This window comes from Coffea arabica, chromosome 5c (genome assembly GCF_036785885.1).
Source record: "Coffea arabica cultivar ET-39 chromosome 5c, Coffea Arabica ET-39 HiFi, whole genome shotgun sequence".
In the NCBI taxonomy this organism is placed as follows: domain Eukaryota; kingdom Viridiplantae; phylum Streptophyta; class Magnoliopsida; order Gentianales; family Rubiaceae; genus Coffea; species Coffea arabica.
Genome location: NC_092319.1, coordinates 42,404,702 through 42,419,657, shown reverse-complemented (window position 1 = coordinate 42,419,657; position 14,956 = coordinate 42,404,702). Strand labels below are relative to the sequence as shown.

Genomic DNA, 14,956 nt, shown 5'->3' with positions numbered 1-14,956 from the left:
TATTTTTGTACATAATCTCCTATAATTCCAAAAATTATACATAACCTACTCATAATTTGAATTATAGTGTCAAAGTGACAAAATTTACAATTCATGATGGAGTCATCTAAAATATCAAAAACACCCCTACGTAAAATTGAAAATTATTTATTAGGAATAATTTCAGAAATCTCCTTTAAGATTTCTAACTATTATAGGAAACTCTCTTCCATTTTAAAAAATTGCACCTAACTCCCCTATGATTAGCATTTCAGTAACAATATAGACCCAATATGCTAATTTTCTCCTAAAAAATTCTAAAATACCCCTTTGTTACATAGAAGCGGGAAAAACAAACTAATAAATTTCTTTTACATTGCAACTATGGTAAACGACATAACCACCTCCTTAACGAACTCAATAAACTATTTCACCTTAATTTCCATATTCTTACAATTTTTACAGCTTACTATTGCCATCCCAAAACTTTCCATGCAAATCAACTGTGACGATTAAAGTTTGCATTCAACCTAACATTTAGCCTCATTTTTTTTTTTTGCCTAAATTCAATGTTTAAATTGACCAATGTCACTATTCAACCTTGTTGTTATTAAAATAATGTAACATACCAAGAATACCAACACGGAGCAACCAAAAGCAACATTAGAGACCATATTCCATGTCTCTAGGCAAATCTAATTATAGTTTTTATATCTCAAAAATTTTTTTACATAATTGGTATAATATCGTAACCTTCTTTAATCCACATTTTCTTTTTAGCTATCATTTTTATTTTCTTGTATGTACTCTGTATTATCGTTATCTTTTTCACCTTCATTTAGTTTGACAACAAATATGATCCAACAACTTGTCATTTTGTAATTTCAATTCAATAATACTTATAAAACAAAGAAAACAAAAAAGAGAGTGTGTGTCTATTTGCAAAAAAGAGATGTAGGAAAAAGAAGTTAAGAGAAAGAGTTGGAGAAATAGAACACGAGTTTAATTTGTGTGGCAGCAATTGTTTTAGAATAAAAGACCGGTTATAATTGTAGAATATATTTGTTTGTAGGAATTATTTATAAGTGAAAGATATTATAGTCATTTTACTACATAAAGTGAGGTTAGTATAATTATTCAAACCTAAAGGGAGGTGAGTGAAATTGGCAGAAACCTCAGGGGAGCTTTCTGAAATTATCCCTATTTATTAACCACAAGTGCTATGTATATATTTTGAAATCATAAGGGAGTTATATGGTAAAGCATTAAATTGTAAGGAGCTTATATGGTAAAATATAAAATCATATGGGGTTAATGCATCATGTATATTATATTTATATATTTTGGTCACTTTATCCATTTTAATTTTTAAATAAGGATTATTTCAATATTTTTATAGATTCCATTATGAATGATCATTTTCGTCACTTTGACACTTTAATCTAAATCATAAAGGGATTCTATATAGTTTTGGGTAAAAAACAACGGTGGTCTTCAAACTTTCAATTTGCACACTTTTAGTTCTCCAACTAATAAATGTGTAAATGTAATCCTCCAATTAAAAAAAATTGTGTATTCCTAATCCATCCGTCCAATGTGACTGTTAAGATGGACGAGAAAAATATCACGGACTACTCATATGACATTTATTGGGGCTAATCTCGTCAGTATGGTACAAAAAACAAGAAAGCCCCTTGAAAGCTTCAAATGTCGGATGCACTTTGAACTTCTTCTTCACTAGCCTCTAAAAAAATCCTAAAATACTCCTTGCAGTTACGAGATTTGCAGTATGGGAAAAGATCGGTCAGGTTTGAAGTCTGCCCAGATGAACGATGAATGGAAAATTAGGAGAAGGGACATCTACTTCGACCCTCAATTAGTATACGGTATGTGCACTTAAAGCGTATAAAGTTTTGCAAAAATTTCAACAAATTATGGATATGTGTGTTACAGTGATTGCTAATGACATAGGAAGTTTTATTTTGGTTGTGAGGTTGAATGTGAGGGTGTTTTGTCTAAAATGTGAGAGGAAAGTGGTCCCATATATGGATTTTTTTTATAGCATTCACTGTCTATAAATAAGCACCAGTGGTCCTGAAGCATATTAATAATATTACTGGGCCATGGCTATTTTGTCTTGTTGAGCTAGCATAATTATTTAATTTCTATTGTTGATTAGTTTTGTATATTTTATTTTAATTATGCTTGTTGACCTAGGTTTGGGATTAAGGTTTTTTATATGAGATTAATGAGTTAATTAATTAGTTACCAAATTAATGATTACTCGCAATTGTTAATGTAGACACAGGATCTGAATGGTTTACTATAAGAATGCATCATGAGGAAAGATTTGTTGGGAAATTTACATAAGTTATGTTGGTAGTAATGTGAACCATGTAGACTTATGTGATTGTGAACGGATGTCAATTCATGAACTGAATGAAATGGTAGAGGGGCTAGGTCATATTGAGGAAACCATAATGTATTATTATCTTGAACCAACCAAAGATCTTAACAGTGGATTAAGGAAATTGTGTACAGATGCTAATGTAAACAAATTTTGTACATGGACTTATGAATATAAAGTGATGAAGGTTTATTGCAACCATTTAACAATTGAAGAAATTAATCAAGTTTTAATGGAGTCTGGTAGGGGTAATTCAGTAGAGCAGAGGAAATATGGTGTGGTAATCGAAGAACTAGATGATGAAGGTAGGGTGGTTGCGGAACCTCGTCTTGAAGTGGTATGTAGGGGAATAGGGTCATTACAGTCAACTTGGCAAACTGTTGACAGTGGCACAAGTACTTTAGCACAACCATTAAGGGAGAATGAGGTAACAGTTGAAAATGCAAGGAATGAACATGGCACTACACATGAGGGGTCTGCAAAGACAAAGGGAGATATTGATGGTGAAGTTTCATCTAAATCACATGCTGAAGTAGAGAGGTTTCCTTGGGATGTTGATTATTGTGGAGATGAATAGCTTCTTTATAACCTCATTAGAGAAGGAGATCAGCAGCAAGTGAATACAAGAGATGAGCAGCAACATGATACATCTGAGTCCTCTCGACAGGCTATAAACAAGAATCAACAGTCTAAAAATCAATTAGGAGCTGACCAATGTTCAGTAGAAAATGAAAACAACAACTAACAACCATAACAGCCCTCAATTCAATAGAAAACCAACAATCAGCAACCACAGTAGCCAAAATTAAGGAAGAAACAAGTGAAAGAAGAAGAGAGAACCCTGTAGATGAAGTTTCATGTCATGAGGGGCAGACAAATGCATTGGATGAAAACTATGTATCTAATCACTTAAACAGTGATTATGGATCATCAGATAAAGATGGAAACCAATTTGAAGGGAGATATAAGAGATTTGTATGAGATAAATTCATGATAGACTCTAGGTTTGAATTGGGGATGAAATTTGAGTCAAGACAACAATTTAAGGCAGCAGTGACTGAATATGATATCAAAAAAGGTAAATCAGACTAGACATGTAAAAATGATACCAAAAGGGTGCTATTTGTAGAGACCCGTGTCCTTGGTTTGTCTTTGCATCAATTGAGAAGGCACTTGGTACATCAGATTTGGTGGTAAAGACAATGCATGATGTGCATGAGAATTGCAATCATGCTTGGAAGAATAAAAATATTACTTCCACGTGGCTATCCATTAGGTATATGGAGAAAATCAGGGTTAACATAAAGATGCCTGTTCGAGAGCTTAGGTAAACTATTCATGAGGACTATGAGACTGAGATTTCTAAATGAGTGGCTAGAAAAACAAGAGTCAAGACTATATAGCTCATTAAGGGGTCTGTAGAGGCACAATACAAGAAAATTTGGAAATACTGCAATGAGATAAAGAAGACACATGAGGAAAGTACTATGGAGGTTATGTTTACTCCATTCAAACAGCCTATAGGTAATCCAAGATTCATGCGACTATACTATTGCCTTGGGCCACTTAAGCAAGACTATAAAGATGGTTGTATGCCTATTATAGGCTTAGATGGTTGCCATTTGAAAGGCACTTATCCAAGACAATTACTTATTGCCCTTGGAGTGGACCTTAACAATGGCTACTGGCCAATTGCATGGACAATTGTAGAGAAAGAAGCCACAAAACAATGGACATGGTTTCTGAAGTTGTTGAGTGAGGATTTGGAAATAGAAAACCAATACCACTACACTTTTATCTGTGATCAACAAAAGGTTATGCACTATAATTATTGTAGATGTCTTTGTAATCTGATTTTTGTCATCAAGACAAATATTTATTTTTTCTTTTTGTATTACAGGGACTGGATAGAGCATTAGCTGAGGTGCTCCCAAACTGTGAGTACCGATATTGTGTACAGTATTTATATAGAAATTTTAAGAAAAAACATCTAGGAAAGGCGTTGAAGGAGAGATTCTGGAATATTGCATGCTGTACTACACCTGAATACTTCAATGAGGCAATGACAAATCTGGAGACGTATGACAAGGAAGCATACAGCTGGGTGAAAAAAACACCTCATCCTCGGCATTGGTGCAATGCATTTTTTCCAACTCACACCAAATGTGATATGTTGGTCAATAACATTTGTGAATTTTTCAATGCTCATATTCTTGAAGCCAGGGATCAGCTTATAATTTCACTGGTGGAGGCTATCAAAGATATATTATGGATAGGATTCAACAAAGAAAAGCAGCCATGGAGAAATGTAAAGGTCCTATTGGACCACTGCCCACCGAAATTGTTGATGAAAGGGTCAAGCATTCAACCCACTGGAATCCTATTTGGAATTCTACTGTTGGTTATCAAGTGAAAAGCCCAAGAGGTCACCAATATGCTTAAAGCTAAAGAAAAGGCAGTACACATACAAATTGTGGGGTGTAAGTGGAATTCCTTGCTGTCATGCAATAGCAGCAATTCATAGGAATAATGAAAACCCTTATAACAAACTTTAAGGTTGTTATAGTAAAGATCTATTATAATATCCTCCAACCAATTAGTGGTGAAATTCTATGGTTTCCATCCACCATGCCTCTATTGGACCCACCACTCACAGGTGCTCAACCTGAAAGGCCAAGAAAGGCTCGAAGAAGAAACATTACAGAAGGAAAAAATCATGGCAGAAAACTGAGAAGAAAAATTGTTATACATTGTAGAAAGTGTGGGAAGGTAGGTCACAATGTAGCTACATGCAAAGAAGGGTTCAGCCAATCTAATCAAGTAGAACGGGGTCCTGATGATGGTGTACATACTCCACAGGGTATATTGCCTCCTAAAAACCCAAAGTCATCCGTGAGGCCATCTAAAAGGTAGACTGTAAGTGTCAAGAAATTGTGATACACATGCAAATGAAGATTAAAATCTTACTTTTTTAAATTGTTGCCTTTGACAAGTTAGAAAAAAACTAGCAAAGGAAGAAAAGGAGGATTGTGCAGCAACAATCTCCTCAAGTCCACGAGACCAATGAGCATCAACAGTTTCTATTTGAATCGTACACCAATATGAGCATTAGAATGAGAACCAACAATAGCAAGTGGATTAACAAGACCACTAATCTTCATTCCAGCATGTTAATCTTCAAGAACAGTAGGCCTTTACTAGCACTCTCTCAACATAACAACTAGCTCCTAAGAGATAGAAACGGAAAAGTTCTTCAAAACAGCTTTTAAGATATACTGATAAAGGATTTATTAATTTGAACTATGCATATTTGGGCAAGCAACCTCCCTTCATTGTTGGGAATTGGAGGAAAAAATGGAATGGCAGAGACAGAGGAAGAGCTGGTAGAGGAAGGAGAACTGGAGGTAGAAGAGGACAGAATGCAGTTTAAAAATCCAACAATGCCCACTAAATTAGTCTATTTTTGTTATACTCAGCAATACTTTATTGAACGATGGGTGGATCTCTTTTGAATGGGAAACATAGAGTGGCAGAGACAGAGGAAGAGCTGGTAGAGGAAGGAGAACTGGAGGTAGAAGAGGACAGAATGCAGTTTAAAAATCTAACAATGCCCACTAAATTAGTCTATTTTTGTTATACTCAGCAGCACTTTATTGAACGATGGGTGGATCTCTTTTGGCGGGGAAACATCTTTTGTAACTGTAAATAGACAGCTTTTGATCAAATAATTACTTTTTTGTCCAACTACTTAGCATTTTGTGTAAGCGGATTAGTTTTTTGTCTATTAAATGTTAAATGGTCAAGCTTGACTGTTGGATTCCTTTTGACTACTATGTTGACTTTTATCCACTTGTAAATAAATCAATATAATAGGGCATTTTGTTAGTTATATATGTTTCTGTTATTTTTAGCATTCATTAAATTGTTTCCATTCTGCTGTCGTCTTCATGTGGTTGCCAGCCTGCCAAAACAATTTCAAAACTACATCAGTTCATATCAAACTTCATTCCATTACTTCCATTCTTCCAAAAGGATAGAGTACAATTCAACTTTATATTCGTTAGCCTAGCTAACACTACAAAAGGCCAACACAATATGGCAGGATTACAACATAATTTTTACATGAATACAATAAATCATATTACTCCATCAATATCTTGATGGATACAATTTTCACATGAACACATTTTTCATAGAGCTCCTTCAATTTGCAGCATTCTAGAAGTCTATCTTTCATCTCGATGCCAAACCACCATTAATAAGATTAAAACCCAAGAAAGTACCAGTAGCCTTACAAGCCACTTCCTAATACACTTTTGCCTCGCCAATTCGTGTTCCATGTCCTTCACTTTCACGTTCAACTTTGCATCTTTTGACTCCAATTTGCTCAATAAATTGTGCAATTCATCCCTTTGTTGCTCAGTTTTATTCACCCTTCTTAGAAGACCAGGTATCACCTCAATTGACCGACGACACATTTCCTCGTCGATCCAATCCCAAAACTCGCAACCCCCATCTGCGCATACTGCAAACCTCCTGCCAGGATTCCGAGATGTCCACGAAGTCACTATCTTTGTTAATTTGCCGCAACGGCACACGGGGAGAGTTGGAGTGTTCAATCTCCTCATTTTCGGCTCAATTGAGAGCCTCTCAATCTACTGCTACTAGTCCTACAAGCTTCGGATGTCGATTGGAGTGAAAAAGGAGAAGAAGGAGATTTAAGGTAAGTCCCTCTGTTGTGCTGACGAGATTGCCCCCAATAAATGTTATGTGATAAGTCCGTGATATATTTTTCGTCCATCTTAACAGCCGGATTAGACGGATGGACTAGGAATATACAATTTTTTTAATTGGAGGACTACATTTACGTATTTATTAACTGGAGGACTAAAAGTGCGTAAAGTTGAAAGTTTGAAAACGACTTTTTGCCCTATAATTTTTGAAATCATAAAGGGATAAAGTATAATTTGCCCGAAAATCAATTACCCACCCTTTTTGGCTCCCCATTTTGCCTCCAATTGTAGTTGAAATAATGTGACCAGTGACTGCACCGTTTCCATCAACAACAGCTGCAGACATTTCCTACAATGTAATACAAGCAAAGCAATCAATCAGCGAAAATAAAAAGGCATGCAGACCATCTTGCATCAACGTCAATAATCTAACTTGTTACCATGGCCAAAGCAGGACAACTTAAAGAACAGAGGAATGCTTAGGCAATGTTAATCCAATAAATCCAAAAGGCAGAGAAAACAAGAAAGCTATATCTGATATAATAACATTAAAAAAAAAAGCTTTGAAGAAAGCGTCACACGCCAAGAAAGCTTGTAGCTGAAACAATGGACTGCTCATCATTGAAGGAGAATCAACCCTTGCTAACTACCTGAAGCAAAACCACTTTGAGTAGATTGAGCCACAGTTTACCTCGAGACCAAGAAAGGCAGATACTGCTAGTCATAAAGATCAAGAAAGGTATCTAACTTGGAACAAACTAAGCACGGAAACCTTACAAAATGCCTAATATTATACACCAAAAAAGAAAAGTGCAAAAACTTGTTTAGAGAGGGGGGGTGATCCTACAAAATTTAAAAGATTTAACAGTATATTTTTTTGAGATCCCTTCAGCAGACATTCTTTTCGTTATCTCATTTCTGGAGTTGCAATGGGCTTCAGAAATAATCTGTGAGGGAAGACATTCAATTCAAATTTGATGATTGAGCTGAAATATGCGAATTTTGTCCATATTATTTTTTTCAGTTTAGTTTTGAAATTACATGTACTCCTGTTTTTCTCCATGGTGAACTTCAAAGAATTTACTGCTCCAATAATTTAGGCGCCTATTTACATTCTTGAATTTTATGAAGGGACGAGTGAATAACTGAGTGCTAAAAGTCTTGCTCGTAGGGTATGGTAATTATTGTTATAGATCACGAGTTCCATATAGGACCTACGATTTTATTTTATTTTTTGGTCAAATTGGGATTTCATTCACTTTTTTTTTTTGGGTTTTTCCTTTTGAATTTTTTGTAGGCTTGCTATAAATAGGTTCAGCTTACATTTCAAAGTAAGCTTGAAAGACGAATCGAGCTATTCGATACTCAAATCGAGCTCGGATTGATAAGAGTTTGTTGCAAGACTTGGTTTATTAAATAAATTTGAATAGCATTTTAAATTCAATAACTTTCAAACTTGATAAAAAAAAAATTGTACCTGTTCGATTTGACAAATAAACAGGTCAAATCTAAACAAAATTTCAAATTTATTGAAATGATCAAATAAATTTAAATATTAGAGTGTTCAGTTTGATTAGACTCGTTTATATTCATTTAGATTAGTGGTGTTCCAAGTCCCTGCGTGTGAAGTGTCACCGGACAGTGCCCATCGACTATAGTATGAACTATGAAGTAGGGAGTCGAAAATTGGTTGGCCACAAACTTTAGGTGGACTTGCCAAGCTACGCCTTTGCCTGGAGTTTCAACAATGGCTAAAATTCTATTTATACATCATATATTTGAAATTTTTTTAAAAAAAAGAAGGAGAAAGAGAGAACAATCGATGCAATATGTTTAAGTTAGAAGCCAACTCGTAAAGCAAAAGAATTTTTTGATCTTTCCTAATTTTGTTCAACTCATGTCAAACATCTACTCTTTCTAGAGGCAAGTCTAATGTTTTTCCCTTTTACAATTCCTGCGACTATATTTTAATTCATAATCATTAATTCTTTGGACACTTGTACTTATTTTAAGTTTTGTCATTTAGAATTTTTTGGTGATTACTAATTTGTCAATTATTCTCATTCTAATTTGTATCTTAGAATTTCAATGTTAATTTGCATAGCCCCAATGTTAAACTGATGAAATCAAATTGTGAAATATTTTAGGTTATAAGACAACAAAATAAGAATGCCTCCAAAAACAATTCTTTTTTCAAACAAAAATGGTCCTCTGGTGGAGAACATGACATGCTTCTTTTGTTATTAAAAACATTTATTTGTTAACTATCGTCTATTGAAATTTCATTTTAAGTTAGTGTGCTTTATTTGTTTTTTTTTTTGATTATCTGTTTGCCCCCAAGTCAATATCCTGCGGCTTCATCAGCTCATTTCCAATTTCCAAACAGCATTTCCTCTAATATTTTGAGTAGCTTGCGGGAATTGAACTCAGAGCTACTGTGGGTGTCCTTCGAAAAAGAGCTACTATGGTTTGTGGTGATGTGGAGTTAGACGTAGAGGAACTAGAGGAAAGAAACAAAAGGCAAGAGGAACTGCGGTGGCAGGAGGAAAGCGACAGAAGGATAGAAAAACTGAAAAAAGGATCAACTTCTGATATTGAGCCTGTTTCCGGTTTAAAGACTGGTCCTTCAACTTCAAATTCAGGACAAAGAATTCATCCTGGAATTGATATTGAAGATCATGAAACAAATATCCAAATGGACCTTACTCTGTATAAGGCTGCAAAGCAACCACTTGCTCCGCACTTTCTTGATGTCCTTGAACGAGTTGCAAATGAGAAAGGGCTATCGCTCTCTGCTGTCTTTGATCAGGTAAGCCCCATAGGAAGTACGTATCTTCATGTTGCTGCCGGCTTTAACAACGCGGCAACAGCAAGGTTAATAGCCTATCACTGTCCACCATTAATCACCAAAAAGAATTTTAATGGTGACACTCCACTGCATCTTACTGCAAGAGCTGGATATATATCGATATCGGCAGAACTATTAGATCTTTGGAAAGATGCTATTCATTTACCCTCTGCTGAAGGAGGGGATGAGCGACAAACAGAGCAGGAAAATTTGCTGCTAAGACTCGGGAATGAGAGGGGTAATACAGCTTTACACGAGGCCTTACTGAATTCTCATGATCAGATTGCTCGTAATTTCATTAAAGCAGATCCAGAAGTAGCATTTTATCTAAACAATGATCAGGAGTCTCCCCTGTACCTAGCAGCCAAGGCTGGTTCTAAGGAATGTGTCTCCTTCGTATTTTCTTTCCCAGAGGCGCTTGGCAAAATGATTGAGCAGGTGAAAGTGGGCAAATCACCAGTTCATGCAGCAATCAGTAGCAGGAATAAGGGTACTCTGCATCTTCTCTTTCTCTTTGGGTAGAACTATAATCATCCTGCTAGAGTATAATGTCTTAGTTAATGATCTTCTTTCTTCTTTCTTTTGCTTATATTTCTTTTCTTCTGCCCCTTGTTGAGTCTTTTAATTAGTTGCTCGTTATCTTCTGCTTTCTGCTTCAGCTCCTTTTGATCTGCCTGCGCTTGTCAAAAAGAACGAAAAAACAACAATGTTGAATTAGGCTATGATTTTATAATTTCATTTTCTGTACTAACCATGTTAAAAATGCCAGATGCTCTGGATCTTATGTTACAAAAAGCACCAGAATTTATTCATCTCGTGGACGAAGAAGGGAGATCTCCAGTCCACTATGCTGCGTCAATGGGTTATCTCGAAGAGGTTCAACTCATTCTGGATAAATTTCCTCATAGCGCTAATGGAAGGGATAGAAATGGCTTGTTACCAATCCACTGGGCATCAATCAACGGCCATGTCAGTATCATAAAAGAGATGCTTTTGCATTCCCCCGATCCTGGAGAGTTGCTTGATCAAAATGGTTATAGTATCCTTCATTTTGCAGCCAAGAGAGGAAAACATAAAGTAGTTAGCTACATGCTAAAGCATCCAGCATATGAGGGGCTTATCAATATGACGGATAAGCAGGGAAACACACCATTGCATTTGGCAGCCATGCATTGGCACCCCAAGACAGTCACTGCCCTAACATGGGACTCCAGGGTGAATCTAACAGTGGTGAATAATCGGGGCATGACAGCTCTTGACGCTGCTAGGGATCGCATGGACAGTGCATCCTCATTTCAACAGGTATGGACTTGATAGATTAAACCATACAAAGATGTTGATGTCTTTTTAGTTATCAAAACATGACTTTTTTCCTTTCTGCATTGACCGGAGCTAATCTGGTCCTATGTAAATAAAACTTCCAGGAAACATTAACTTGGAGGTTTTCCATTCGTCAATCAGAAAAATTTCTACTTGAAGTAATATTCGTTCAGTCCACAAGAATTATCCCAAGTTAGATATCTCAAAATGTGTCAGGTTGATTGTTTCCACATCCCCGAAACAAAAAAAGCGAAAGAAAATTTGAGAACACTTCTGTGCAAGTAGTTATTAAACAAAAATTTCCTGATATTTCATTTTCATCTTTCAGCGATTAACTTGGGCAGCACTAAGAGGGGTACCCCGAGCTCGGCCTAGGAAGCTCCTAAACGTTGACGGGCAAACTGCGGTGCCAATGAAGCAAATGAAACCACACAATTACAAAGACAGAGTTAACACCCTATTACTAGTGTCGACCCTTGTTGCCACCGTAACTTTTGCTGCAGGTTTCACCGTGCCTGGTGGCTATAACAATTCTGATCCGTATCAGGGCATGGCGACAATGCTAGGATTAAAGAAGTTTCACGTGTTCATTTTCTGCGACACAATAGCCATGTTCACCTCTATCATTGTTGCTGTTTCCCTCATTTGGGCACAATTAGGTGATCTCAATCTCGTGCTTGGTGCCCTCAGGTTGGCCTTTCCTTTAATAGGCGTAGCTCTTGCTATGATGTCCTTGGCATTCATGGCCGGAATATCTGTTGTCGTGAGCAAACTCAGGTGGCTTGACAATGCCATTTTGATCATGGGTTCGATTTTTCTTGTGATTCTGGTAGTGCTCTTCTCTCCACTTTGCTTTTCTCTCGGATCAAAGTACCGCCTTTTACGCAAAATATTTTACTACCCATTCCTCGTGCTCATATGGGTTACTAATGCTGATCCTGGAACTTAGGAAGGCTAAGATGCAAGGAATTGAATCCTCTGATGATGACATTCATGAGCTACTTGTTTCTTTCTCTTGATAGTGTTTGTTAACTCCTGGAGTTAGGATTTGGAGACACTATTATAACATATCAGTCTTATACCTTATTGGTCTGAAATCTGAACGTGCAAGTCTTCGCATTGATGATTAATTACGCTTTTGTTGTTGGATCTTTTGAGTGATACAACATATTTGATTGACTGGTGCGGTACCATGTTTTCTACTGTTTCTAATTTTCCGTAAAGATAATTAGAAGCGCAAAGCCATGTTTATTTGGTCCGAAAATGGTCAAACAAAAGATAAATTGCGAATTTGAAGATTGAGAAACGGAGGAAAATAATTACTGTGTTTATATAGAAGATTATTTCAAAACAATTTCTAGCACTTTTTAAGATGTGATGTATATGAGATAAAGGAGTGGTTAAAAAAATAAATAGGTGATTGGTAAAGGAAAATGTCTTTTTACAATAATGAACTATTCAGACAAAGAAAAATGTCTTTTTCCAATATTTCAGCACTCTGTAATAGAAGCGAATAGAGGATGCGAGACGTTTAGGGGAGTAGAAAGTGTCACTCTCCTTACAATTGATAGAAGTTGGTAGGAGAGAAATAAATAGTAGAAAATTTTTTGGTACTTGTACTTTAAATGCTCTTCTTATTTTTTGGGAAGGTCTGTGTAGTTTATTAAGGGGTTGATTTTACTTTGCACCCTGTAACTATATCTAAATTTTTATTTTGGTCTCTAAACTTTAAAATGAAACACTGCAGTTTCTTACGTATAAATTTTCTCCTACTCAAGTAAAATCTATTCCAGTTTAATCTTTAAAGTATAAATCTTTTATACTTTAGTCCTTAAATTGAGTAAAGTTGGATAGATTTTATTTGAGTGATACAAATTTTATATTTTAAGAGTTAAAGTGTCTCATTTTAAAAATTTAGACATTCAAGTGACAATTTGATATTAGTTGAAGGGTACAAAGCGAAATTAAACCTTCATTAATCAATTTTTTTTTTGAATTTGCTTTTATTTCACTTCTAGTAGAATGAAGCAGTAGTTAAAAAGTGTAAAAACAAGAAAATCAGAATGTTTTCTCTTTAACTTAACGAAGCAAACAGAGGAGCTTAATAAACGTCATACTTGATGCAACACAAATTTCTTTCTTCTCACTTTCCATGCAACGAAGATAAAATGATCTAGCAATTCTTGTTAAGGTATATTATTCGATCCAAGTAGCTAGACGTGTCAAAATGGATGACTTGGGCGGATTTGGGTTGGGTAAAATGGGTAATGGGTATAAGTGAGTCAACCCATTTATATCCATTTAATTAGATGGATATAAATGGGTAAGTTAAAAAATAAATTGGATAACCTAATTACCCATTTATAACCCATTTATTTTAACTTCTTGTAAACTCATTTAAATTCATTTTTACAAACTAAATTATCAATTTATACCACCCTTTGCACCCATTATTAGTTTTAAATATTTATTTGTAATACTCAATGAGTCTAATTACAATTTTTTTTCATCCGTACTCTATGTTGCAAAATTACATACTATTTAATAATTGAACAATAAAAATATAAAAATTTGAATTAAGTACTATAAAAGTTAACATGAAAATTTAATTCAAAAATTTTGAACCTCTAACATTTTTTCATGTGTAAATTTAAAATTTCATTTTGAAAATGTAGAAAAATAGTCTAAAACTTGTCATAAATTGGTAATAGTGAAAATGAGCAAATTAATAAACTAAGAGAAGTTAAAATAATAAGATAAAACTAACAAATAATAATAATATTAATAATAATATTAATAATGAAACAAAAGTAGTTAACATCATAACAAAATAAAAAATCTGAAAAAGAAAATGGATGGGGGAAGAGATGAGATTTGGAAGAAGACAATTCTAAATGGGTTAATTGGGTTTGATGGGTTATCCAACAATATCCATTTATTAAATGGGTATTATTGGGTAATCCATTTATATCCATATACAAATACTTAAGATACCCATACCTATCTATTCATAGACGGGTATGGATAAATTTAATTAAATGGATTTGTTTGACACCCATACCAACCAGGCAGAAAAGCTATGATTATGTACCAGAAATCTTTAGGCCTTGAAAAAAAAAAAAATTAAACAAAGATCTAAAATGCAAACCCTGTATGTTGTGCAACTTATTGAGTACAGTCATGCAATTAAGGATGTGTTGTTTCCTCTCACCATTTTAACGGTAATCTTTCTTCTCCCCAAAATCTAGAATTGCAGTAATTCCAGAACTACGCGTATTATTCTTCTTTATTGGAAGAGAAAAAAAGGTACTTCCATAATGAATTTCTTACCTAATAATTGGCATTTCATGGAACTTGCTCTACATAAAGTCAACTGAAAGCAAAAATGGAAGGGCTCGAGAATTGTTTGGACACTGGAAGATAAGCTATGTTTTGAAATTCGAACCGGATAACGATTCAGCAGAGGTTAAGGGTCAGATGTCAATGAGTCCAATTGATTAGTCTGGGATAGAATCGGATGACGTCATAATTAACATATAAATATATCTTAATTATACATAAAATAAAACAAATAGAATAAACATGTACTTATTTTAATTTTTCTCCATATGTCCTATATGCTCAGGTGTTAAATTTGTAGTAACTAATTTGTAATAATCAACTCATATG

At 34.9% G+C, this 14,956-nt stretch overlaps 1 protein-coding gene across 1 annotated transcript; it reads left to right on the top strand.

Annotated features, from left to right (window-relative positions):
* The first annotated feature begins 9,515 nt into the window (after positions 1-9,515).
* Positions 9,516-12,466, top strand: LOC113690207 (protein ACCELERATED CELL DEATH 6-like). Its single transcript, XM_027208032.2, has 3 exons — positions 9,516-10,457; positions 10,737-11,269; positions 11,616-12,466. Exons 1-3 carry the CDS (start codon positions 9,584-9,586, stop codon positions 12,234-12,236), a joined length of 2,028 nt encoding a protein of 675 aa, XP_027063833.1. The 5' UTR covers positions 9,516-9,583; the 3' UTR covers positions 12,237-12,466.
* Positions 12,467-14,956: the final 2,490 nt, after the last annotated feature.